We start from the raw sequence: 24,632 nt of genomic DNA, 5'->3' as shown, positions 1-24,632 counted from the left end.
CTACTTTATCTGTTGCTGCAGTCTTACTTTTCAACATGAGAAATGCCAAGTAATACCAAATCAGATATTGTCATATTTATCTAGAAAGTTAGGACAAGAGAGAATAAAGTATGTCCCCTGTGTTTAGATGTGTAACTATGAAAAATAGTAAGTGTTCCATTGTTGCAACTTCAAAATTATTCATTTAAGGGAGAAATCAAGATTAGATGTCTGTAATATCTCATTGAAAAGTTCTGAGTTGCCTCTACTATTTGTAGAAATATCCTGCAGCTTCCTGAGTGGTAGTCATTACCATAAAAGAAATTAGTAGCTAAGGATTCCTGCTACACATTACATTCAATATTTCAAATTACCCAAAGAAATGGTAGTTGTGGGGAGGAGCATAACAAGAATAGGAATCTGTTGAAAAACAAGGGAGAAATCTTCTTAGGGTGTAGTGAGAACTTTGGTACTGGTGGTTGGGTGTGGTATCTGATTTGAGAAAGGGAAGTAGAGTAATAGAACTGTTTTAAAAAACAGAGCTTCCCAACTTTGTGGGTGTTATTGAGGAATACGGATTTGTTGCTGAGGGCCAAGAAGGATTAAGATAAACCCTTAAGATAAGCCATGTAGTACCCTGCTCGCTGCGTACAGAAGTTGTGGCACTTTCACAGAATGGTCTAGGGAGACGAAAGCATAGCAGTCTGTGCAAAGAGGCCATTAGTAAAAGCACATTTTTCATGTAAATTGAAGCTTCAACAGAAATAACCATTCTGTTTTTTCACCTACGGTTTGGTACATTCTTTAATGATTTTTTAACACTTTCAAAAATATTGGGTAGAAGTTTAAGCTGCAGAATAACGCGGCTTTCTTCTTTAGTGGTGTTTCTTGAATGAAGCACGCAAGACCTGGATTCCACTTAATTTTTTCTTCTTGTTAGAAGTGCTGACCTATGATGACCTGACCAGAATGACTAATAATAATATCAGTCACTGAAGTTTCTGAAGATCAGTATTTCCCAATGGATGAATGGAATCTGAATGGTTGCTTTAAGAAGAGGAGTCTGTGTGTCTTCCCCACTTTGCACAGTATTCCCTTCTAAGCCAAAACTATAGCTTAAAATTATAATTGGGACAGGTTGAAAAGATTCTCTGTTTTTCAGACTTCTTTTTCTAAGCTAACAGTTACAGGAAGCTGATTCATTAGAGGAATTAGAACTTCAAATGTAATTCATTGGAGAAATTATTTAATTAGAAGTGTCCTCTTTAAAATTTCTGTAGGTATTCTCAAATCCTGGAAAGAAGCAAAAATTCATACCGAAGCAAAAATTCATACATTAAACAAAAAAGGAAGGGAATGGTACAAAGATACCTTTAGATAATTAGTGTTTCCTAGATAGTAATGAGTGGGGGAGGTTGGAATAAATTTACCTAATATAAAATTTTAAAAAATAAAGAAAATTCTAAAAAATTAAAATAACTGTCAGAATTAAGGAGATTGTGTATGTTTTGGTTTTGTTTGGAGGGTTTTTTAAATCAAAAATGTGTGGCTGAAATGGCTAGTGCCTATATACTGATCATTAAATCTTCATCACTGGACCTTAATAAGAATCTTTTTGATCTTTCCTTTATTCTGCCATCAACTTGCTTTTGTTGATCATTTCCTAATAGCTGATATTCTGAACCCTAGGTACTATTTTTATTTATTCTTTTTTGGTGGTGGGTTTTTTTTGTTCCATCTTCTCTGAAATGATCCCTTCTCTGCTTGCAGTGGATAGCTAAAATTCCTAGAAAATACACTGCAACTATCTAGATTGCATCTTGATCTAGCAATGATGTGCTTCCTACCAATCTTATTTAGACCTTTTGTGAACACAGTTATATGTAGAGATACACATTAAAAGTATGCAGGTTATATTTAGTGTGTTTTTATATAAACATGAAACAACATAACTGTTCAGTTTTTCTGAATTATTATTCTAGGATCAAGACAACCTTTAATCCAACAATCTCAGCCTCCACCTTATTCATCACCTAGAGATGTTCCCCCAGACATATTGTTAGATTCTCCAGAAAGAAAGCAAAAGAAACAAAAGAAAATGAAGTTAGGCAAGGATGAAAAAGACCAGACTGAAAAAGCTGCAATGTATGATATCATTAGCTCTCCTTCCAAGGACTCCACTAAGCTTACATTAAGACTGTCTCGTGTAAGATCTTCGGATATGGACCAGCAGGATGATATGCTTTCTGGTTTGGAAAACAGCAGTGTTTCAGAGGGTGATATTCCTTTTAATGTGCAGTACCCAGGACAGACTTCTAAAACACCCGTTACTCCACAGGATGTTAACCGCCCACTAAACGCTGCTCAGTGTTTGCCGCAGCATGAACAGACAGCTTTCCTTCAGGCACAACAAGTGCCTGTTTTACAACAGAACACTTCAGTTGCTGCAAAACAACCTCAAACTCCTGTGGTACAGACACAGCAACAGGTTTCGCAACAAGGAGCTATAACGTCATATGATGAAGTAGAATTGGATGCATTGGCTGAAATTGAGCGGATAGAACGTGAATCAGCTATTGAAAGGGAGCGATTTTCAAAAGAAGTGCAAGATAAAGGTAAAAGGATTGTGTGTGTGTATATACACTATATATTATATAAATATATATATATGCATATAAACCCCATATATATATATATATAAAAAACTTCCTGTCATTGTCACATAATTCAATTCTGTTTACGCAGTGTAGGTTCTTCTACAACATTCATCTCCATTCCCTTCCAACAATGAACTGTAATCTTTCATATATGCATACTTTGAATATCTGATATTCTTTATTTGGGGTCTTAATGGATGGAAAGTGAAATTCTTATGTTTCGAAATTCTTTTCAAATATTCTTACTTTTAACCATGAGACTGAATGAAGTACCTTTAATGTTGTTTATAGTTTCTAAAATCCCAGCAGTACCATAAATCAAAATTTATAGTAAGTTTTGACAGTTGTATTATTAATCCATGTTGCCTAATTTAAGAAAATGCAGGAAAATTGTTTTATCCCATTTCTATTCATATCCCCATTTGGATTTAATGTGAAGGAGATGTTAGACTAAAATCACATCTGTTCTGTTCTTTTGAAGGTAGCATAATGATTGGGTAATATATTCAATTATATTGTTACTAATGTTTGTTCAACTGGATATTAATTATTATGTAGGCCTTAGAACCTTTAGAGAACTACCATATATCTCTATGGTCTGTAGCACAGAACCATGTGGGCCTCTGAAATGTTTTATCTTCACTTCGTTAGGTGCACTTGTTGTCTTAATGGAGTTAATTGAATTTATCAGTTTTGCATTTCTCTTTCTTTTTCTGTTGTTAACTGGTTTGAAGGTCTTTGGTTTCAGATGGGGTTTATGAATTAGGTAGTAATAATTTACCATAAGTATTTTTCAGAATCTTCCTCTGCACCATGTTTAACTTCTGAACAAAAAAATGTTTTGTAGCATAATCCTAATTTATTAGATACTGTCAGGTAAAGTGTTGCAGAATGGAAAATGATGAAAATTCTGGTTTTGGAAGTTCATAGGTGAAAATGGCCCATGTAGACATACTTGCTTGGAATGAATTTTCTCACAGTTTGGGTCTTTAACATCAGAAAGGGTGCAAATTTTCTCCCTATTCAAAGTGGTTTTTTTAGTGATGCCTGAGTGGTGAAAGGAAGAGAGAGTTTGTCTGTCCGTGTGTGTGTGTCTGTGTGTGTGTGTGTGTTTGTAAACATGGTTGCAATACTAAAATGTGTGACTTCTAAGATGTTTCTTATTTGGTAATTAAATAAATTTTTTTTAGCAAAAACTATTTATGAATATAAGGAGAAAAGGTGTGCTCACTGAAAAAGAGATCTCTACTGATCTCTACTGTCTTTCATTTAATGAGATGGGGAATTTGTTCATTTGCTTAAATCTCTTCCATTAATTTCAAATGTATTGTTGGAGAGCGTGTGGTTTGTGGCCTAATAGTTCAAAAGCTACACTTATGTCCACATATTTAAAATAGAATCTCTACCATGTTTTGCCTGAGAAGCAGCTGAAAAAATGCAGCAGCTTTCAAACACTTTGATCAAAACTAAAATTACACTTTCTGTTTTGTTTTGGCTTTCAGAAAATGTTGACCATTAGTTGTAAAGTTTGTTTATGACAATCACACATCCATGATCAGAGCCTTGATTTGTTTGTTTTGGGGAAAGGAGGGATTTTTATGGACTGTGACCTTTCCTGTTCACTGCTGGTCAATAACCATCTTCCCAAATACAGATTCTGACCTTATGGTTTCCCTTACTTGTGTTCTCTGGTGGGTCTCAGATCTCCCTGTCCTCCTACAATTGCTATAAATCAGGTACAAGAGTTGCTGCCCTATACTGGGACAGATTATCACTGTTTATTCACTTGTGCTAAGTTGCCCCTATGATAGACAGCAGCACTTTTCACTTTTTCACTCTGGCTCTTGAGGTTTCAGCCATAACTGCATAGTATTCAGTAGAAAGATTTTTAGCATTCTTGGAACAGATTTCCTGAAGATGCTACCTAGGAGATATGTAGTTCTTATTTTTTTTGGTAATGCTTTTGCCATTGCTTCTAAATTTATGCTGTGTCTAGAATCTGATATACTCTGGGATTGTTCTAGTTAGAGCTGTTTGTTTTGTGAGGCTGCAAGAGGAAGCATCCTCTGTTGTTCCTATAGGAATATGTCTGCTAGAAACATATTCAATAACTTTTAAATATGTAATTCATTTCTGCAAAGCTGCATAGTGTATTTATACAAAATCCTGGCATTTGTGCCTTTTTGTACATGTACTGTAGCTTCAGATCACATTATGTCAGGAAGAGCGCGTGGATGTAATGTAGCAAGTGCTCAGTGTAATTAGAGTGGGAGTGCATAGAGCCAGCTGATGCTTTACAATAGCAAGCATCCCTTTATCCCTTTAGAGAGCTTACTCAAAATGCTAGCGCATACTAAAACATGCATGAAAGCGTCTTTGCTGCTTTTGTAACAGAGGCATGGAAATGCATATTACAGCCGTACTGTGTTTTCTGTGTATACTCACACCAGTTTCCATAAATTACTTTCAGAAAAGTGGTACTCAACAGTTTTGATAGTAGATTAGTGGTCTCTTCTGTCCTTTATTTTAGACATGAAATTTCCACAGTTCTATACTCCATCACAGATTTTCAAATGCTTTCTTTTTAACAGTAAGGGTTTGGTTGCACAGGACATGTTCTTCCGAGGTTAATAACCAGTAGTGTGGAAGAGTTTATTTCAGAAAAGCAGCAGAGATTTTGGGGGGACATTCTTGCTAAAAGTTATACAGCTTGTCTACGGCAATGGTGAGGTCTGGGTCTTTTTGAATGCTGAGGTCCTTTTATTATATTTGATACTGGTGGTAAATGGGGATTGGAGCCTTGTGGTACTTATATTACTTTCTGTAACAAATCATTGTTTCTAATAAAGCTGTTAAAATATTTAGCTTCCACCAAACAAAATCTCTCAAAGTGGGAAGCAGTCTGAGTTTCAGAAGAGGAGATAACACAGGGGTTTGCAGAAGCGCCTTCTTTGAAAAGCAACTTGTCTTTCTGAAATCTGATTTTCATGCTTTTGTTTTATGAAAAGGAGTCTTTAGTGCAAAAATCACTAATCCAAAATCTGACAGATTTGAGCTACTGGGTGTCAGATATGTGTAAGGAGTGATTTTATAATATAGACTTCCTTCCTCATATCCAAGTGCTTTTCGTAGCTATGTTTTTATAATTCTATTCTTTTTTCGCTGCTTGTCTCTTGGAGTGTGTCCTCTTCATATATCATGATAGAGAGGTGCGAAGTTTAACAATAACAAGTTGGTTTCATCCTTATTCTCTGTGTGGAAGGGCAGGAGTTCGTCTCCTCTTTCTACTCTATCCTTAAGAAAATCTCTCTATTGATTAACTTAACAATTAATTTTTCTGTGTCTGTCAGTGAAAGGAGATTTTGAAGATCTAGACATTTGGCACCAAAAGTTGCATTTTAATACATCTCTTATATTTAATAGCTTCAGTAGTGCTAAATAGTCCATGGAGCATGGCATAACTCAGGTCTTCAGTTTCCATTGCTTCCCTCACAATGACCTCTATGTCCTCATCAGATAAAATATGTTAATCAATACTAGATCATATCTTCTCTTTTGAAAGAATCTGTAGTATTACAGATAGATGTAGCTATTACTTGTCAAGACTCAGATTATCTGAGTTAGAAAAAAAGTGATTCAAAAGGGATTTTAGAGAAGAGGATTGACTTTTTCCGTAAGAATTGACTGGTAAACTGTCCTCTGGTTACATTGTGATATTTTGATTATATAATTTCTTCAGAAAGGTACTGAAACTTAATTCACACCTTCTTTTCTAACTACTGCCAGTACTGTCACACTTCCTGTACTACTTGGTGCAGTTGAAGGCTTTTGAAACAACTAGGAGTCTATATTCTGAACCAGTTTTGTTCCCTTAACTGACATTTTGCTTTGTTCACATTCTGAAGTTGACTACAGGAAATCCTATTAAGTTTTAAAAATTGTCCCAGGAATTTCTGTTATTCTCAGGCATCTTTTTTTCTTTTGGGAGATGGGAATGTTGGGGGAGAAATTTCATTTTGGTAATCTCAGTTCTTTGCATTAAGTTGTGCTTTGCCACTGTTCAGGTACAAGTTACTTATTTTTATATGTAGTTAAGTAATTCAAAGTTAGTCCATCACTTTTAGACTAAACCTTTCCTAGAACATTACATTAAGTTCTCCTTCTTTTTCAAAATTTAGATCTATTCTAGAATTTATTTGCAGATACAAAGTTTGTACAACAAATCTTTCATGCTTTTCTAAACCTCCAAATACTGTGAAACAAAAATGTTTAACAGACTGATGCTAAAAGGAGCTTGCAGTCTTTTAGTGACACGGAAAAGGGAAGATAACCTTGAAAATTGCATAAAATCCCAGGAAGTAACCCATCTCTTTCAGATGCTTTCTTGCAAATTGATTTAGCTTTTTTATTTTATTCAGATCTGCTATGTTTTAATCTGAGCTCTTCCATACACAGGACTGTGTAGTTAAGTTTTAGATTTCTTCAAAGATACTTTTGTATAATACAGCAATGTTAGCAGATTGAGGAGGTCTGCTTGTAAAAGGCAGAAGTTTGTTTTCTGGCATTTGTGAAAGAGTAATCAAATCATTAACCATTTCATTAGGAGGCTAATATTTTTTTAAACTTAAAAGCATTAGAAAAAAATTTTTAATGAGACAAACCGACTTGTATATGTGTGTTTTTCCCTGTATATTTTACCCCTGAGGATCCATTTTACCCACTTCTTTGGAATCTTACTGTGGATTCTTTGAATTAGGAAGAAGTGAAGCTGTAATAACTTTATTTCCAATAATTGGATCAGTTAGGGGGCATTTGGATGCCTGCTGTGGGCTCTTCTTTTTTTGGTTCGTTCCAAGCCCTTAGCAGCAGAGACACACATCCCAAGAGTGTGAATCTGCCGGAGCAAAACTCTCAAAACTACAGTTGTAGGTAAGTAACCTTTTTCTCTTACCTTTTAAGTTCTTACCCAGCTACTCTCCCTTTCTCCCCATTACCCATCTCCCCCATAAAATTCCCTAAAGAGGAAACTAATAGAAGAATACTATTAAGAATGAATAGTTTGTTTATGTCTAATTTTATGTAGTTACTTCATGAAGTGACAATGTGTAATTATAACCAGGATATTAGCATTCATTTCCAAAAATATTTTGCAGGGGGCTTATTGCCTCAAAAATGGAGCTACAAGTAGTGATTTGTATGGTAATCTTGTAGATTACAGTCATTAATACCAGAAGGTGAGGAGATAGAGTGTGAAAGATAAATGAGTGTCTGTATAGGAGAATGTGAGACTTAGGTATCCTGGGTTTTGTGTATACAAGCTTTCATTAGGTCTGCATTTTGTAGTGTGATGTAATAGATGAAACTGGTACCTCATATAGCTCTTCCAAGAAAACACAGCTTTGCAGCCTCCAGGTCCTATAAAAGACAGATTTTGTGGTTTTGTGTGTTTAGACATGTTTTAAGAAAAGTAAGGGGAAGAAGGATTCCCGTTCTGTGAGAGGAATTGCAATGAAATATTGCAATGTTTACGCCTATCTGTGAAAAGTTACTTCCTTTTACAGTTTTTATAAAGATTAATGTACTTTACAAATGAAAAATGTTTTTCTTCTAAAAAAAGGTAGGATCATATAATTTAATAGCATTTTTATTTGTGCTCATATGTAGAATGAAATCAAAATTCCTCTATTTATACCAGGTTGTGCTTCATATATGGTAGTGCAGAAAACTGCTCTTGTAAGAAGGTGTAGAAAATAACAGAACTTTAGCAGTTTAGCAAGAAACTTACTTTGTTTCTGCCTACACTGTAAACTAAGACTAGAAAATTCAATATAAATTGCATGTAATGTATACACTTGATTGTACCTGTGGATCAGAGGATTTATGATACCATTAATCCAATAATAACTTACATTCTGGGACAGACATTTCTTTATAAGGGATTTAAATCTTGATAAAGAGATGGCACAACTAGTTAATAAACCCTATTAAGAGCTTAAGCCCAGCATTGCTGTAGTTCACATTCACTAAGTTCATGCTGACATCAACTTAAGACACAATATTTTTTTTCATTGTCATGGAATATAAGTGTTAATCTAGTTAATTGATGATATTTTTGAGTACAAGGCAGAAGAAAATCAACAGCTGGAAGTGAGAAGAGAAAGTCACTGATAATTTCTAAAGTTTTCTGTCTATACTAATGAATTAAAATCTAATTGGATGATGTTAGCCATGATGCTTAAGAGTTTTCATTCTGATGTTAGTGTGTTGCATTTTTCTTGTGGAATGCTACACTGGGTATTTCAAACTAAGTATACTTGAGGTTTTGCTCAGATATTTTGAGTTTACAAAACTGTAATTTTGTGCAAAATCTCATGGGTAAAACCTAGTGTTTATGCTGAAAAATCTATCTCATAAATAAAGTCATATGGTTTGTGAAAACAATATTAAATTCAGGGAGTTTAAGTTGGAGTTTCTAATCTCTAAACAAATGTAGATATTTGATTATACTTTTCTGTAGTTCAATTTTTTTGTTATTTCCTAGTGTAGCATTTCTTTTGTATTACTATAATTGCCAGAGAATAGTGAGCAACCAGACATCCTTAAGTAGAAAAATTCATAAGACGCTATGATGATTGTATTATTGCTATATTTAAGAACACAATCAAAACTTTCTAATCTTAATTTTGATGAAGTCTTCTACACCTTAAGGCATATCAGGGATCGCTGTAGCCTTTTTGTTTTTTAAACTGAAAGCGTTTAGACATTGTTCTGGTGGGGTTTCCTTTTTGAACAATGACCAGAAATTTGATGAAGTCTTTTAACAGGTCATTGAAGAGTAGCATGTTGTTCTGTTCTGAGTCTTGCAAGTCTGTTTCTTTGAACTGCAGCAGCTGAAAGTCCTCTGGTCTCTTCAGAGGTTTTTGGAATTATGTACCATTCTATAAAGCTTCCTATACGAGGTTCATGACTGTACTTTCTTGATTTCTTCTGTAAGGGAGGAAGTAGTGAGAATAAAATCTTTGTCCTGTGTTGGTTGTATCTCTCCTTCAAGGGGAAGAACTAGTTGTGTGGAAATCTCTTCTGCTGAAGGAAGGGTTTGTTGGTTGTTCAGTTCTTTTTTTTCATTTGGCATAAGACTTTGAGGGGAAGTCAGATTGGAGCAAACTCTTATGGATTGTGCATACGTGAGGGAGCTGAAAAGAATGGGTATTTGTCCTAACTCTACTGATAGGTTGTCCATTGGTACCATTGAAGTAATTTTAAACATTCCTTGTATACAGATTAGATTCTTGTGGTCTACAGAGCACTGTTAGCTGGGGGGTCAGGGCATTTTAGCTTCAAAGAAATCTGTGAATAGTAACTAAGAAAAGGAAACAGTTAACAGTAGACGTGTTTGTTATTGAAACATTTAGCTATTTGTCATTTGTCAAAAATATCTAATCCTGATTGCTAGTTTAAATAAGATAAGCTTATAATTGGCCTCTATCTCGTCTCTGATGTTGTTAAAAATAGGAGATTTGACAATATGTAATAACATATTAGGACTAGAATATTTGAGTTAAATTTGTTAACTTGTGATATAATTAAATAAGTGCTATTTCAAATGAGTGGAAGCATATCCTAGTAATCTCTGATGTCAGAGATTAGAAGAGTTAGAGGTTTCAAGACATAAAACTCTTAAAAGTTATCCTTTACAAAACCAAAATTCATACTTTCAATTACCATTTAAATAGTTCATCTAGAATTCAACATAAGAGAATCAATCTTTTTTGTGTCCCCAAAGAGGAGAACATTTACATATGAGCATTTTGAATATGAAGTCTTCCACTGAGTCCCTTGCAGGGTGTAAAATGGGGAAGCAAAAATTTATCTGTTATGTCTATTTATAAGTATACCAAACAATATTAATAGAAGGAATTGTTACCATTCTGCTAAAAAGAAGCTTAGCAACCCTGCTGATGGTTATTATTTAGACTTGTTGCCTTTTCATAGATACTTACAAAAGGCCCATTTTCAATATGATGGACCAAGCAGTTCTAGAACTGAGTATCATCCAATTTTACTCAATTGTTTAAGGAGTTTATTCTGGGATTATCAGGTTTGCAAGGAAGCAGTAATATAGAGGAATTCAGTGCTAATGGTATCTTGACTGTTGCTTTGGAAAGATTCCAGGGTGAGTAAAAGAATAGAGATACATTTATAGTAACAGCTCTCCTCATCCACCTGCTGCTTCTAACACTTCCTCAGCTTCCAAGCATATCTCTTTTCTGGATGAATGGTCTTCAAATCACAATTTCCTTGTAGTTTCAGCAGAAATATATCTCATGAGGTCTGTGGTTATTTCAGTGCAATGTGGCTCATTGCACAAAGTTCCACAGTAACTAATTAATTAAATTCTAAATCTTAAAGTACTCATAACTTTGATACACATTTCCTAAGATGAAGACAATAACCTGGTCTCCAGGAATACTGTTCATAAGAGGATTTGTGGGAGATTACCACTTGGAAATCCAGCTTATTTTTTTCCCATGTCAAGCTTGTGGTTCCAGTAATGCTTTGTTTCTTGTGCCATGGTGAATAATTTCATTTGATAGAACAGCTCTACTATTTTTTAGTATAGTGTAGTTTATGATCTTGCTTTGAGTTCCAAGGTACTGCCTTTTAGAGCATGTTGCAAAGTAAAGAGAACATTCATATGAATTTGCTAAGTCAGAAGGATTCATACATAGAGTAACTGTTCTCCGAACTATAATAGATTTGTTAAAGGAATTGGAAAAAATGTAGGTATATTTTAAGTATATCTATAACCTCAGAGAAAAGTGGAGGAGTGAATTAATTGTTTTGAAAAGAATCTGAAAACAATGAACTAGTATACCAAATCATTAACATAGTCAGAAAACTCTTCTGTAACTTAATACATACTCCTTTTACTATGAAAACTGTTACAAAGACGTAAGCAAAAACATCCTGATCACATTTTATTGGACTAAAGAGATTGTGACCCAATATATTTGGAACTGCAACAAGCTTCAGATCTAGGTCTGTAAGATTTCAAAGAAAGACATTAGTCTGATATTTTGGTGAAGCCCCAGATCCCAATATTTTTCCCCCCCAAAAAATACTACTGTCTGTGGAATGAAGTTTGAATACAGATGCCTTGAAGGATATGAAGTATATTTCAATGGATATTGTAAAAATTCATCTGTTCATATTGGGACTCATGACTTAACGAAGAAGCTGTATGCAAATTTCCGTATATTTGACTGTGGAAGAGAAGATCTGAAGACATCTCTTTTTAGAGGTTCCCTACTCTCTTCTCATCTCACTGTTCTAATTCTTGTATAGCTGAAAGTGAGTTCAAGATTTTATGAAGCCCTCAGAACCCAATGGTTTGCTTCAGCTTTCAAATTTTTGTAGCTATTATTTCAACTTCAAAAGTTTTTGTACTTATTCAATGGAGTTTATTCATTATGCTTTTTGAAGGCAGTGGTACTATATATTCATCCTATCTTTTTTGCCCTAGTTCAACTGGATACTTCCTTATACTTAGGACAGCATTTTAGTCCTAGATCCAGAATTCTCATAGAGACAAAGTGGTAATGATTGAGTTTAGTTTTGAGGCTCACTTTCAAGATGTACTGGAAATAAGAAGAAATCTGTGAATGATCTGTAACTCTGTCTGCAATCACCTTGCCGTCTAAGAAAATTAAACTGTGAAGGTGTCCCTTTCTTCTCAGGCAAGATGTCAAGTTACTAAAACATCAGTATTCTAATGTCAAGATAGATGAAGAATGTGCATCAGAAGAGCTATGTATTTAGAGGGAATATGTGTATCAAGTTGTGATGTAATCATCTACTTATGTGTTCTCAACTTACGATTTGACATTTTGGATGATGAAGAGCAGCAGCATGGTGAACCTGGTACCATACAGAAGTCCAAGCAAGAAAATTGGCCCTACTTGAATTGTTTTGGTTGTTTGTTCTTGGTGCCGTCAGCATGAGGGCTCTGAAAGGTGAGTTTTGGTTGATCCAGCTACAGCTGTCTAAGGCATCACAGCTCATGGCCATCTGCTCCTGTAGTAGGCATAAGAGAGGAAGGCATTTGCTTGCTTAAAGCTGAATCATTCAGCCTGGTAGGTTAATGCTGACCACCTTCACTACTGCCTTATGGTGATGCATTAGAGAGTAGTTGTGGAAATATTAATGTGGGTTCCCTTCTGCTACAGATGATAACTTCAGTTAAAGAAATGGGGCAGATAATGAATAACAGTAACATCTTAAAGACTACTGTTAGATCCACCATCAGAGCTTTTCAGGACTTTTTCAGTGTGCCTGGCATTTCTGGAATAAAATGACAACTTTTCATAAGAATACAAGTTTCTGAACTTAGATTTCAAAATGTAAAGGGTTTTAATTGAGAAGTAAGGTAATGATGTGTGTGGATGTATGCATATTTGTTCTAATCCGTAGTGAAGAAAAATTAATCTATTTAAGTCCTCATATGAATCCAGCAGTTGCTGTAGCACAGGAAAAGCAAAAATCTCCATGCTGAAAAGCTGCATCTTTGATTTGGAAAATTTATTTTGCCTTACATGTCTATCACAAAGTTGGCATTCATTCCTATAGGCTTCTGTTGAGCTTTGCAAAATTCTTTATTTGCAGTTGATCAGTTTCTGCATGGAGTTTATTGTATCTGTCTTTACCTGTCTTCCAGCCATTAAATCTTGTACAAAACTTTAGAGTTTTAGAAAGTTAGAGATATCCAAATAGATTTGAGGATGAAAATGATAGAGAAAAATCCTGTTCACATCACTGGAATTGACCATGTTATTGCTTGTCGTTGTGGCCTAATTTTAATTTTGGAGGTGATCCTTCAAAGTATTTCAAAATAAGAATCCTCTAAAAATTTTCAAGAAATTAGAACTCGTATGTTGTGATTCTGGTTTACATTTCCAGAGGACTGTGTGGATTCTTTCTTTGACATTTATTTCCCTATTTCTTGATTACATCTTCCTTACTATACATTCACATGCTCTGAATGAAGAGCTGGTTCATTGCATCTGGTGATAAGGCACAACAAACCTAGGCATAAAGAACAGTATTTTTCTTGCTTTGCATTTGTGGTCTCGACATTTTGGCAATAGATCTATGTTTAGTAATTCCTTACAATCTTATCCCCTGATTACAGAGAAAGGGGTTTTTTTTTGACAAATTATGCAGTGGTAGTTGAGAAATGAGAATATAAGCCTTAGTGCAGGTAAAGCATCTAGTTTGCATGGCAGAAATTATTTTTAGTTTAGAGTTCTGTGTTGGTAATATAAATGGGTTGTAGTTTTATATGGGTAAAATATACTCTTTTGGATACTTCCATGTGCTTCTCATGTCTATGAATTCTACCAAATTACAGGTGGTTGACTTAATTTTTCTGTATTCTGCTCCTAATGTTTTTTAGTGTAAACTGAAGGGCTTATTGCAGAGTCAGGTTCTTGACAGAAAATTATCACAATACTTTGTGTTTCATCTCAAGTTTTTAAGTGTGTAGCGGTCTCCGGTCTCCCACCTAATATGCATGTGTTAAGGTAGAGACTCCAACCCTTGGTTTACAGCTTTGTTTCAAAGAGAAGCATGGAGGGGTGGAATAGTTACTTTATCAGTTTTGTTCATTGTTTGTGCGTTCCCTGACTAAAATATGTGTGAAGTCCAGCTGATCCACTGAACCAAGTGGGGAAAACCTCTGTCGTAATCATTGCAGATCCTTGCTTACTTAGTATTTGTGTAATAAAGAGGTTGGATCTGCAGAAGATATCTTCTATAGTAGTATTCCTCAAAAACTAGTTGTGGAGTTGCAGCTTAACTTTGACTTTTCAGATTTCTGCTTCAAGTGTAATTAAGGAGTTTGGGAGTTTTTTTAATGGGGTTGGATTTTTTGGTCCTTATGTATTGCAGCTGCTTTATTAGGTGGTTCACTTGGGAATTACATAGGACCTTTGATTTCATATGTTTTGAGGGAGGGTTTTTTTAATGATTAGCTGGCATTTGTGGGAAACGGACAGTGAATGATAGTCTGAATACATTAAAAAGTATTAGTTAGAGAAGTCCTATTCTTGCTTTTAAATTCAGTGGATTTTGTTTTGTGTGCACATCCATGCTGTGGAGGATTCGTTATGGGAATGGACATTCTTCCTTGAACATTTATCAGTTTTTATATATAATTTGTGATTTTTTTCTCTTTTAACTTGCAGATAAGCCTCTAAAGAAGCGAAAACAAGAAAACAAACCACCAGAGGCTGGAGGTGCTACTGGAGGAAATAGAACAGCTTCTCAGGAGACAGGTTCTACAGGAAATGGGGCACGGCCAGCACTGATGGTTAGTATTGATCTGCAGCAAGCAGGAAGAGCAGACTCTCAGGCAACAGTAACTCAGGATTTGGACACCATCAAAAAACCTGAAGAAATTAAGCAGTATAATGACGGGTTTATGTGTGTTCCCCAAGAAGACACTGTTGGAGTTCTTAAATTTAAACCTGAAAACCATCCAGAAATTTTTAGGAAAAAGTCAGACTTTGAAAGTCAAAAGACAGATATCCAGCAAAATGAAAACAGACAAATGGAATTCCAGCAAAATGAGAGCAGACGGTTGGAAAGTAAATACAATGAGAGCAAGCAGTTAGAAGTGAAGCATGAAAGCAGACAAATGGAAGTGAAACAGAATGAGAACAGACAGACAGAATTGAAACAAAATGAGAGCAGGCAAATGGAGATGAAACAAAATGAGGGAAAACAAAATAATGGCAAACAGGAAATACGGCAAAGGCCAGAAACACCGAAACAGAAGAGTGAAGGCAGACCTGAAACACCGAAACAGAAGAGTGAAGGGAGGCCTGAAACACCTAAACACAGACATGATAATAGGAGGGACTCCAGTAAACCTTTGCCAGACAAGAAAATTGAAATACCTAGGCACAAACTAGATGTGAAGTCTGATCCTTCAAGGATGAAACCTGAAAATCGACCTGATCCAACAAAACCAAGGCCTGATGGGCGCTCAGTTTCTGATACACCAAGGCGTGATCATGACAGCCTTAAACAAAGATCTGAGGACAGGGGGGAATCAGAGAGATACAGAGGAGATCCATCCAAGATCAGAAGGCCTGAATATTTGAGATCCTCAAACAAAAATGAACATGATTCTAAGCATGGTATTAAACCTGATGGTTCAAAACCTGAGAAATTTGAAAGGAAATACAGGCATGAGTCTGGTGATTCAAGGTTTTCTTCTGGGGATCAGAAATCAAGGCCTGACAGCCCTCGTATTAAACAGGAAAGTAAAGGGGATTCTAGCAAATCAAGACCTGATAAACCTGGTTTTAAGTCACCAAACAGCAAGGATGAACGAAGGACCGATGGTAATAAGAGTAAAGTAGATAGTAATAAAGCACATGGTGACAATAAAGCAGAGTTTCCCAGCTATTTGTTGGGGGCAAGATCTGGCGCATTGAAACATTTTGTCATTCCAAAAATCAAACGTGATAAAGATGGCAATGTTACTCAGGAGTCAAGGAAAACTGAATTTAGAGGTGAACCTAAGGACAAAGTAGAGAAGATTGGGCTAGTTGAAGATCTAAATAAAGGAGCTAAGCCTGTAGTTGTCCTTCAAAAGCTTTCTTTGGATGATGTGCAGAAATTTATTAAGGACAGAGAAGATAAATCAAGGGGCTCTTGTTTTAAACCTAACAAGAACAAGTCAACCAAACCTAATAAAGGTAAGATTGTTTTAATATTAATTGAATTGTATCTTTTACACTTGAGTTCTTGTAGACTTTCTACTTCTGCTGTTAGAAATTAAATGCAAACATTTAATAATTTATATGCTTGCTTATATGGTGAGAAATAAACTGAAAGTAGTCTAAGGACTTGTCATTATCAGAAATCTTGCTAGAAATGTACCTGAAATTATTTATCTACTTCAGTACAACTACTTAATCTGGCAACTCTTTAGTGGCCTTAAGATGTACTTCAGCTGCACTAGTTTTATATGGTCCTTTATCTGGTGAAATGTAACTGTCGTGTGTATAATTTTACCTGATTAGGTCTGTCTGTATAAAGGGCTGCCACTACTATAAATATTGTAGCTGGAATGATGGGAAATACTCACTATGCAAGCCCTACAATTATTTTTGCATTTAATTTGAAGTTAAATGGATTTTTCCAAAGCATGTTTTTAAATGGTGGTAGTAAGAACATAGTTGCAGAGTCCCACCTACCTCCTTAACACTGTAGGCACAAATCAGTTGAGGAGGTTCCATACTTGAGACTTTCTGACGGTAGCTTAGAAAAACGTTTGATCTGTAGGAGACTTCTTTTTGTCATTGTCTCTGGTGTCCGTTATATGCAGAAGGAAGACAGCTGAACAATTAGCTGGCATTTTGAAATTAGTAATATGGACAGGAAATAATTTAGAATATCTTGTAGGTTTGATATTTAACTGATTATCTCTTTGCAGATTTAATACTTTTTAAAAACAAGATCCTTTTTTTTTCTTGGTACTTTCATTTTGACTTCATTGGTTTCAGACTGAAGTAGATCATTTCACACTGTGAAATCAGTATTACTAACTGGTTGGATTTCCTTTTTTTAACATTTAAAGAATTTAAGTTTCTTATATAGTTATGTTTATAGAGTTGTTGTGTCTTAAAATAGACACAGAGGAGAGGTTTACAATTGTATGGAGGATGATTTATAAATCCATTTCCAGGTGTATAATGAATTCAAGATTAAAACACTTTTTTACATAGCTAATCTGGTAAGAAATTATGTAGAAATCATCTTCATGAATGTATGACTGTTTTATGTGCACTTGTAAAGAGGTGTTTTCTATATCATTAATTTCTTGTGGTATGCCTGTTTTCTATCTACTAACCAGTTTATATTAACTCTAAAAAGCCTTAATAATAATTTGTGATGTATTTTACATATTTGTAAAATATTAGCCTCCTTGTTAGGGATTTCTTTTTGTCTTGGGAATAAGAACATTATCCCTGTCCCTTTTTGAAGTTCAAAAGAGGCAAAATTTCAATTTCTAATAATAGATATCTAGTGTTAGCCATAAAATTATGGTTTCTTTGTTCTCAGTTTAATCTGAAGCTGTCCCGTGAAACCCTTATGTCCTTTATAGAAAATGCTAAAAACCTTCTGGTGGAACTGAGGTCTAGTCTCAGTAGGATAGATTTTGAATTCACACCTTTTTATGTGCAGAAAATCAGTTACAAGTCTTCTGAACAATAGGCAGTGCATGTATGCTTTCCAAAAGTGTTCCTGAATTACTTTTTTCTTGTAGTCTGTATTATATGTGGTTATATATGTAGAATGCTTTAGTAATGTGTAAAGGTTTTAATGACTTTTGGTATGATTCTAGTACTTGTCACAGATGAGCAATGCAGTAATTTTAACATTAGGCTTATAATTTCTCTACAATGTTTTTCTGCATTTTTTTTTTCCTTTCTGAAGTCATCATTTTCTTGCATTTCTTGCACTTTGAAGTAACTTGGAGCACGTTTTACAGGGAAAAATGGTTTGAATCTGATACAAGTCTTTTTGCAGTTCTATTCGGAATAAGGTTCTTACAATGATAATAGAAATAGGTTTCATGAAAAGAATAATGTAACTCTTTTTATCTTACAAATCATGTTTTGAGTGTTCAGCAGGCAGATTTTGGAGAAAGTGTGTTTGAACTGCAGATTTTTGATGTGTATATTTAGTTCTGTTTTTTTTTTTTTTTTTCTGGTAACTTACTTCCTAGAATGCATGCTACTTAACCAGGTGAATTCCAGTGTTTGAAAAGATACAAATTTTCTATAGATATCTCTAATCATAAGGCAAAGTCTATTTGTCAACAGTTAACTGATGTAGATGTATTCATGCCACTGACATGGTGTCCTCAATCCAGTTGAAATAGTGTTGTTTTACTTGGTGCCATTTTTAGTTATAAACTTTTTAATGCACTAAGAACAGTAATTTTCATAAATCTTCTTTTAGTTCATCCTATACTACTTAGTAGATTGTAGCAATTCTTTTCCAGTGAATTCTTGCCTTTTAGCATCATTATTCAAATTCTCACATGCCTCTTATGCCATGTAGATTAGTATATTTTACTTTTTCTTATTTCATTACCCTTGTATCTCTTGTCTTTTCTTTTTTGCTTTCTCATCCATCCCTCCTTCAAGAAAATGTCTTCTACTGGCTTTCTCATATACAACATCATTGCTATAATTTATCTGAAATGCAGTTTAAAATATCATTGTTCAGCTAGTTCAAAACACCATTTAGATAGTTGTTCTGTCTTAAGGGGCTAATTCCCATTCATTACAAAACTCAATAAAATTGACTCACATTACATTACAATTAATTCTTTGCAAACTGAAAGTCCATACAACTTTTTGCATTGTTTTAGTAAATTTTAAATTTTAAATTTGTGCCTTTATTTGCATTGAACTCAAAAAAGACAAGGTAATATTTTCACCAAATTTTATAGACATGTTTGAAATTTTATCAAGTTATGAATGGGAGGGGATAGCCACAGTATGTGACCCTTAATATTAAATAAATCCAAGAGTCCCTTTTGGCATTTACAAGGAAGAAGTAATTTTTCTCTCTCCCCCGATCTTTGAGCATTTTCTGAAAGATTCTGTATCTCAGAGGAAAGTTATGGAATTTTTTTCACAGTATTTTTGTTGCAGAGTCTTGTGATGAAGTCTTGTGGCCAATTTTGTCCACGTCAGAATGAACTGTGACATTTTCTTTGTCTGATTTTAACATCTATTAATGTCTTTTTTGGTTTTAATGCAAATGTATGTTGTCGTGGGACCCATGAAACTTTTCCCTTTAAGCTTGTGCCTGCAATGAGAAGGTCATGTTTGCTGTCCTTTCTTTTCAGAGCTTCAGTGAACACCTTCTCTGCTGCTTTTTTAGAGCTATGCTGATCAGCTGTGTTGGGATGGGAGCTGTTAGCAGCTTCGTGGTTACTGCATTCTGAACAGGACAAATTTTCCTTTGTTAAGTATAAGTAATGAGAGAAACTGTAACTATCTCTGCAAGATGTCTGAGTAGGTTTATAATATGCTTGAAGGGTTGTCTTTGCAAAACAAACATCTTTTGGATCTTTCTATATCACCTAAAGGGATTTGTTGTTTTAAGGGAAAAAAAAATTCTGATCTGAATGCCATTCCTCCATTGTGTCGATTGTTGTGGGATTTAATTATCTACACAAGACAGAACTGAAGACATCAGGTTTTGCTGCTCACTACAAGTCTTCCTAAATATACTGTTTCCTGCTGCTCTGATCTGAAATTTGAGTAAAGACTTGATGTTTCTTTGAAGGTGCTCTTCATACATACTCTTTACAGGATCAGCTAAAAATCTTACTGCTTGATCATCTTTATGTCGTTAAAACAATGCTTCTGGATTCTTCTGTGTTCTCTGCTTACATGGTTTGTTTGGGGGTTTTGGTTTGTTTGTTTTTAATTCCAGGTGACTTTTTCAGAGTGTGTAGTAACTCTGGTTTGGTGTTTGTGTAACATGACAGTCTGTCTTTGGGTTCTAGCATTGTTGGAAATAGTTTCACTTGGGAAACAGCAATCAATTATCTTCTAGTAGTGACAAGAAAGGGAGTATTTCAGGATGAAAAGCTGTATCCAAATTGTGTGGGCTCAGTTGAGTGAACTTGTTATGCCTCTCACTGATTTCTAGTTGGTGTAGCCAAACTACTTAAAGGTGCTTAATGGTACAGATGAAAACAGGGGGCAGAAAGGAAGTACCAGTTCTAAACCTCATTTAAATCCTACATGTACAGGAATTCTATAAGGGCAAAATTTGGTTATGGATGTTAACACATCAAATTTTAGAGTTCACACTAATTTGTTTCCAAAATAACAATTTCTTAATGCTGAGACAGACACCCTAAAATCAGAGGGGCCACAAGGAAATAACTGCATTAAAAACATACTACCTTGGGAAAGGAAAAGTTTGAAACTCAGCTTGCTTCCCATAAAATTGTGCTTTTGTAAAGGTTAGCATTGTGAAAATCCTCAGTTCCATACATCTTGAATTTGAAATGACTGTCCTGAAGTTCCCCATAGCAACTGCATTTGAATGTGTCGAGGCCAGAGTCATAACCTACTGACCATCTTGCTATGGATGCAGCACCAGGTGGATTTGTAGAAAATTATGCCACATTTCAGAGGAAAGAAATACTGTATTTCAGCATTTACAGCAGAAAATTTATAAAGACTTTTCTCAGCTCAAATGTTTAAACCTTCTTCAAACTAAAATTTAATTGTAATTATAGAAAAACAGCTATGACTTTCATAAGAGTTCTACAGTCTTCCAGTTTTTCTCTTTTCTGATATGTTAATGACTACCTCTCATCTTGACTAGACTAGAAGAGGAACTGGCTCACCCTTGTGCCATTAGAAGTATTTCAAGATGCTTGTTGGCTTTGCAGAGGATCCACTTTAATATGTTCTTTGTTCATTGAACCCTGACTATTTGGTGTTTTTCCTGGATTTAAAGGTTTCATTCTGAAAAATATTCCAAGCATTGCTCAGTTAAAAGTCTAAATTATATGTGACTTGTTAAAGTCAAGGAAGATCTGATTTCTCCAACATACTTTGTGCTGGAATGGTTTTGCTCCTACTTGCAGAGAATTTTAAGAAACGGTGTGTCTGTCCCATTCCAGAAGGTAACTGGGATTTGTGTGGGCATTGTACATACTTTTTGGGGCCTTCATTTTTGGTACTAGTTTTTCAAAAGTAGATGTTGGATAAGTTGATATTGGTACCTAGCAGGAATCAGCCACTGCACTTATGTATGTTCTATTACTGGTAATAGAGGAGACATTTTCAGCACAGAGCCTTGCCTGGTGGCTACTTTCCTGCTATTTGTTTCCTACTTTAGACTTTGCTGCTAAGGTAAATATTTTGATTCTTGCTCCTACAGTATTTTTCTGGATAGGAAGAGTGAACTTCATGTATGTCACATGGAATTCTTAGCAGCAACACTGAATTTGACCCAAACCACCAATTTCATGATACTTTGATTTGTCTGAAATATGATGCTTTGTCTGTTTGCAGATTTAGTGCAATGTTTAATTAGTTGATTTTTGAAAAATTACTTAGGCAAATGTAAGTGATAGACATTTATTACCTAACTTGTCAGAACAATTTCTTGAAAGTCCAAAACTGCTCTTGGTTCATTGACATGGATACTTGATTGAGTTCTTCTTGTTTCTGGGAATAGCTAAGGCTATTTTGCATAAATAATTTTTGCAGCAATGCATTGAAATGTGTAAATATGGCCCAGCAATTTGTCTGCTGTCAATTACAGTATGCACTGCAGACTTTTCATGTGTCTAAGGATCTAAAGGTGGATATTGATCTTGGCTTATGTGCCGGGATATGTGCTTGAAATTTTTGGCTGGAATTTTCTTCTAGCCAAAAGATAAATTTGACTAAATACAAATACCAAAAAGCCTCATATTTGCTTCTGGAGAATTAACTTTTCTGTTGCTCAGCATTGTCAGCTGTTCTAGCTGACTCTTTTCATGTCAGAAAATTAAAACTGTTTACTTAAAAATTGGAGTTTATTTTTTGCCCTGTGGGAATACTACCAGCAAACAGAAAAAAATAGCATGGAACCTTTTTTGTCTTTCAAATTACTGAAGTGTTGTTTTCATTGAATAACTTTTCTTTAAATATACTTTCTGTTTAATCATCTCTCAAGCTATTTTCCTGTACTATTTTATATTTAAAGCTAAAACATCAGCAATCTTTTGTTGTTGTTCATTATGTAATTGTTATCTTGAAGAAGCAAAACTAGTAGCTTCATGCAATATTTGCAGTGATAAGGACTGAGAATGTTTCTATGCAATAGTAAGAAAAATAAGCATTTATGTGTTAATTAGCATTGATGTGCCTAGAAGTCACAGATAAGAAGTAAAATAATGGTTTTGGTTTTCTTATTCTCTGCAAAGGTTTTGCTTGTATTATATTCCTTATATAGAAAGTTTTGTTTTATAAGAGAAATTCTGAGGAATAATCTGATTTTATTTAATTAAGATCTTTTGTCTCAGGCTCAGTAAACAACCTTCTGAATACATGGCTGGAAAAATAAATTAGTCATAAATTTCAGATCCCAAACATTAATCATTGTAGAGTCAACAAATGGTTTGGGTTAGAAATTACCTTAAAGATCTTCTCATTTCTACCCCCTGCCATGGGCAGGGACACCTTACACTGGATCAGGTTGCTCAGAGCCCCATCCAGCGTGGCCTTGGGCACTGCCAGGGATGGGGCATCCACAACTTTTCTGGGCAATTTGTTCCAGTACCGCACCACTCTCCCAGTAAAGAACTTCTTTCCAACATCTAGACTAAGTCTCTCCTGTTTTGTTTTAAAACTGTTCCCCCTTGTCTTATTGCTATCTGGCAGTGTAAAAAGCCACCCTCCTTCTTTTTTTGTAAGCCCCTTTTGAGTACTGAAGGGAGTTTTAATAGAAGCATATTAACAGATAATTGCATGCTGGGTTTTGCAAGTGTACAAAATACCTTAACTTCTTTAACAATAAATTGAGTTGGTCTAAATTTCAACGCATATGTTCAAAAGCAATGACCGCAAAATTCAGAAGCACCCCCCAACACTGATTCATAAAAGCAAGGGAGTTTGTGCAGCGTTATAATTATTTCAATTGCCAACCTTCCTTCTTTTTATTCTTAGTAGTCCTTTATTTTTTGTACAGCATCTTGGAAAGCTATGCTGCTGTAGGCTCCTTTTGTCAATTTCTGTACAGACAAAAAGTCATCAATAAGGCCAGCAGTAAGTTCCTACAGTAATCATATAGCTTGAGAACATCATTGATGCCAGTCTAAATGTGAGTTCTCTTGGCATTTAGAGAGAGTGTGTGTTGGATGTATTCCCCGCTCTCTGCCTGGGTATTTCCAAGTTTCCTTTTGAAATATCCTCCTTCCCTCCTTCTAAAAATGTTTATTTCTTCTCAGAGTATTTTGTACTATTTTAAAATTCTTTTTGAATATATGTTTCTTAGCTGTGGTTAATGATGACCTCTGTTGTATCATGGAATTATTCTGTTACCATGTCCAGATCCTTCTCTGACCAGCCTGTCTGGATCCTGTCTTTCAAAGCCTGAGCTAAGGACTGGAGTAAAAGCAGGGAGTCCGAAACTCCTTTTTTTTTTTTTAGGCTGGGAGCCTTTCCATTGTGCTACTGTTGGGACAGTTGAGGAAGAATTGTTCTAAAAAATATGTTAGAGCAGGTTCCGTGAAATGTAGGACATACTTCTCCCTAACATTGCCATTCTCCATCCTGCTGAATTGATTGAAGCAGAGAATCCCTGTATGTGCAGCCCCTTGGGTGGTGGTGAGGGCATCTCAGTCTCCACCCTTTTTTTGGCATGAGTATATCTGAAGTGAGCTCTGGAGTTATCCCTTCGCATATGTAGTCAAAAGAAGAGGGTAAGGCGCTCAATAGAGGGTTATATCCTTTTGGATACATCCTGTAGGATGTAGCTGTATACCCTTCCGTAAGCTTTACAGCAGGGAAGAGGAGAGGAAAGAGGAAAGAGCATAAATGTCCTACTCAGTTTGTTTTCACCAGTATTCATTTGATTATGTGTTTTTCAGCTGATGATAGGGTATTGAGATAAAAGTGGAACTTCCATCATATGAACAGATATGTCCTCCTCAGAACTTAAATTCACCTATAAAAATTACTGGGATTTCCCTGTGTTTCCCCTTCTGTTCCTGAAACTGTTCAGGGCACAAAATTATTTTGACAAGTGTGAAGCTGGTAGGCAGCAGACTTGTCACCAGGGGCTCACTGCACCGTATAAAGAACACACTGGAGCATTTTAAGAGAGAACCTGGTGGAAATGATATTAAATTTGCACACTTGAGAAAGAATCAAAGATTTTTCAACTTCAGCCAGT

At 35.2% G+C, this 24,632-nt stretch overlaps 1 protein-coding gene across 4 annotated transcripts in view; it reads left to right on the top strand.

The window, feature by feature from the left end:
• Window positions 1–24,632, top strand: part of NIPBL (NIPBL cohesin loading factor) — a 147,641-nt gene that overhangs the window by 75,622 nt on the left and 47,387 nt on the right. For 2 of the 4 annotated variants that reach the window (XM_054283261.1, XM_054283262.1), the window contains exons 9-10: window positions 1,962–2,594; window positions 14,879–16,399. In XM_054283261.1, the coding sequence (XP_054139236.1) occupies window positions 1,962–2,594; window positions 14,879–16,399 (2,154 nt within the window). The remainder of the gene's footprint in view (window positions 1–1,961; window positions 2,595–14,878; window positions 16,400–24,632) is intronic. The other 2 variants (XM_054283263.1, XM_054283264.1) reach the window with 2 other exon arrangements.

Source organism: Melozone crissalis, unplaced genomic scaffold, assembly GCF_028551555.1.
Source record: "Melozone crissalis strain CALT ecotype California unplaced genomic scaffold, PUWL_Pcris_2 ptg000036l_1, whole genome shotgun sequence".
NCBI lineage: Eukaryota > Metazoa > Chordata > Aves > Passeriformes > Passerellidae > Melozone > Melozone crissalis.
The sequence above is the reverse complement of the archived record's forward strand: the minus strand, read 5'-3'. Positions and strand labels throughout refer to the sequence as shown.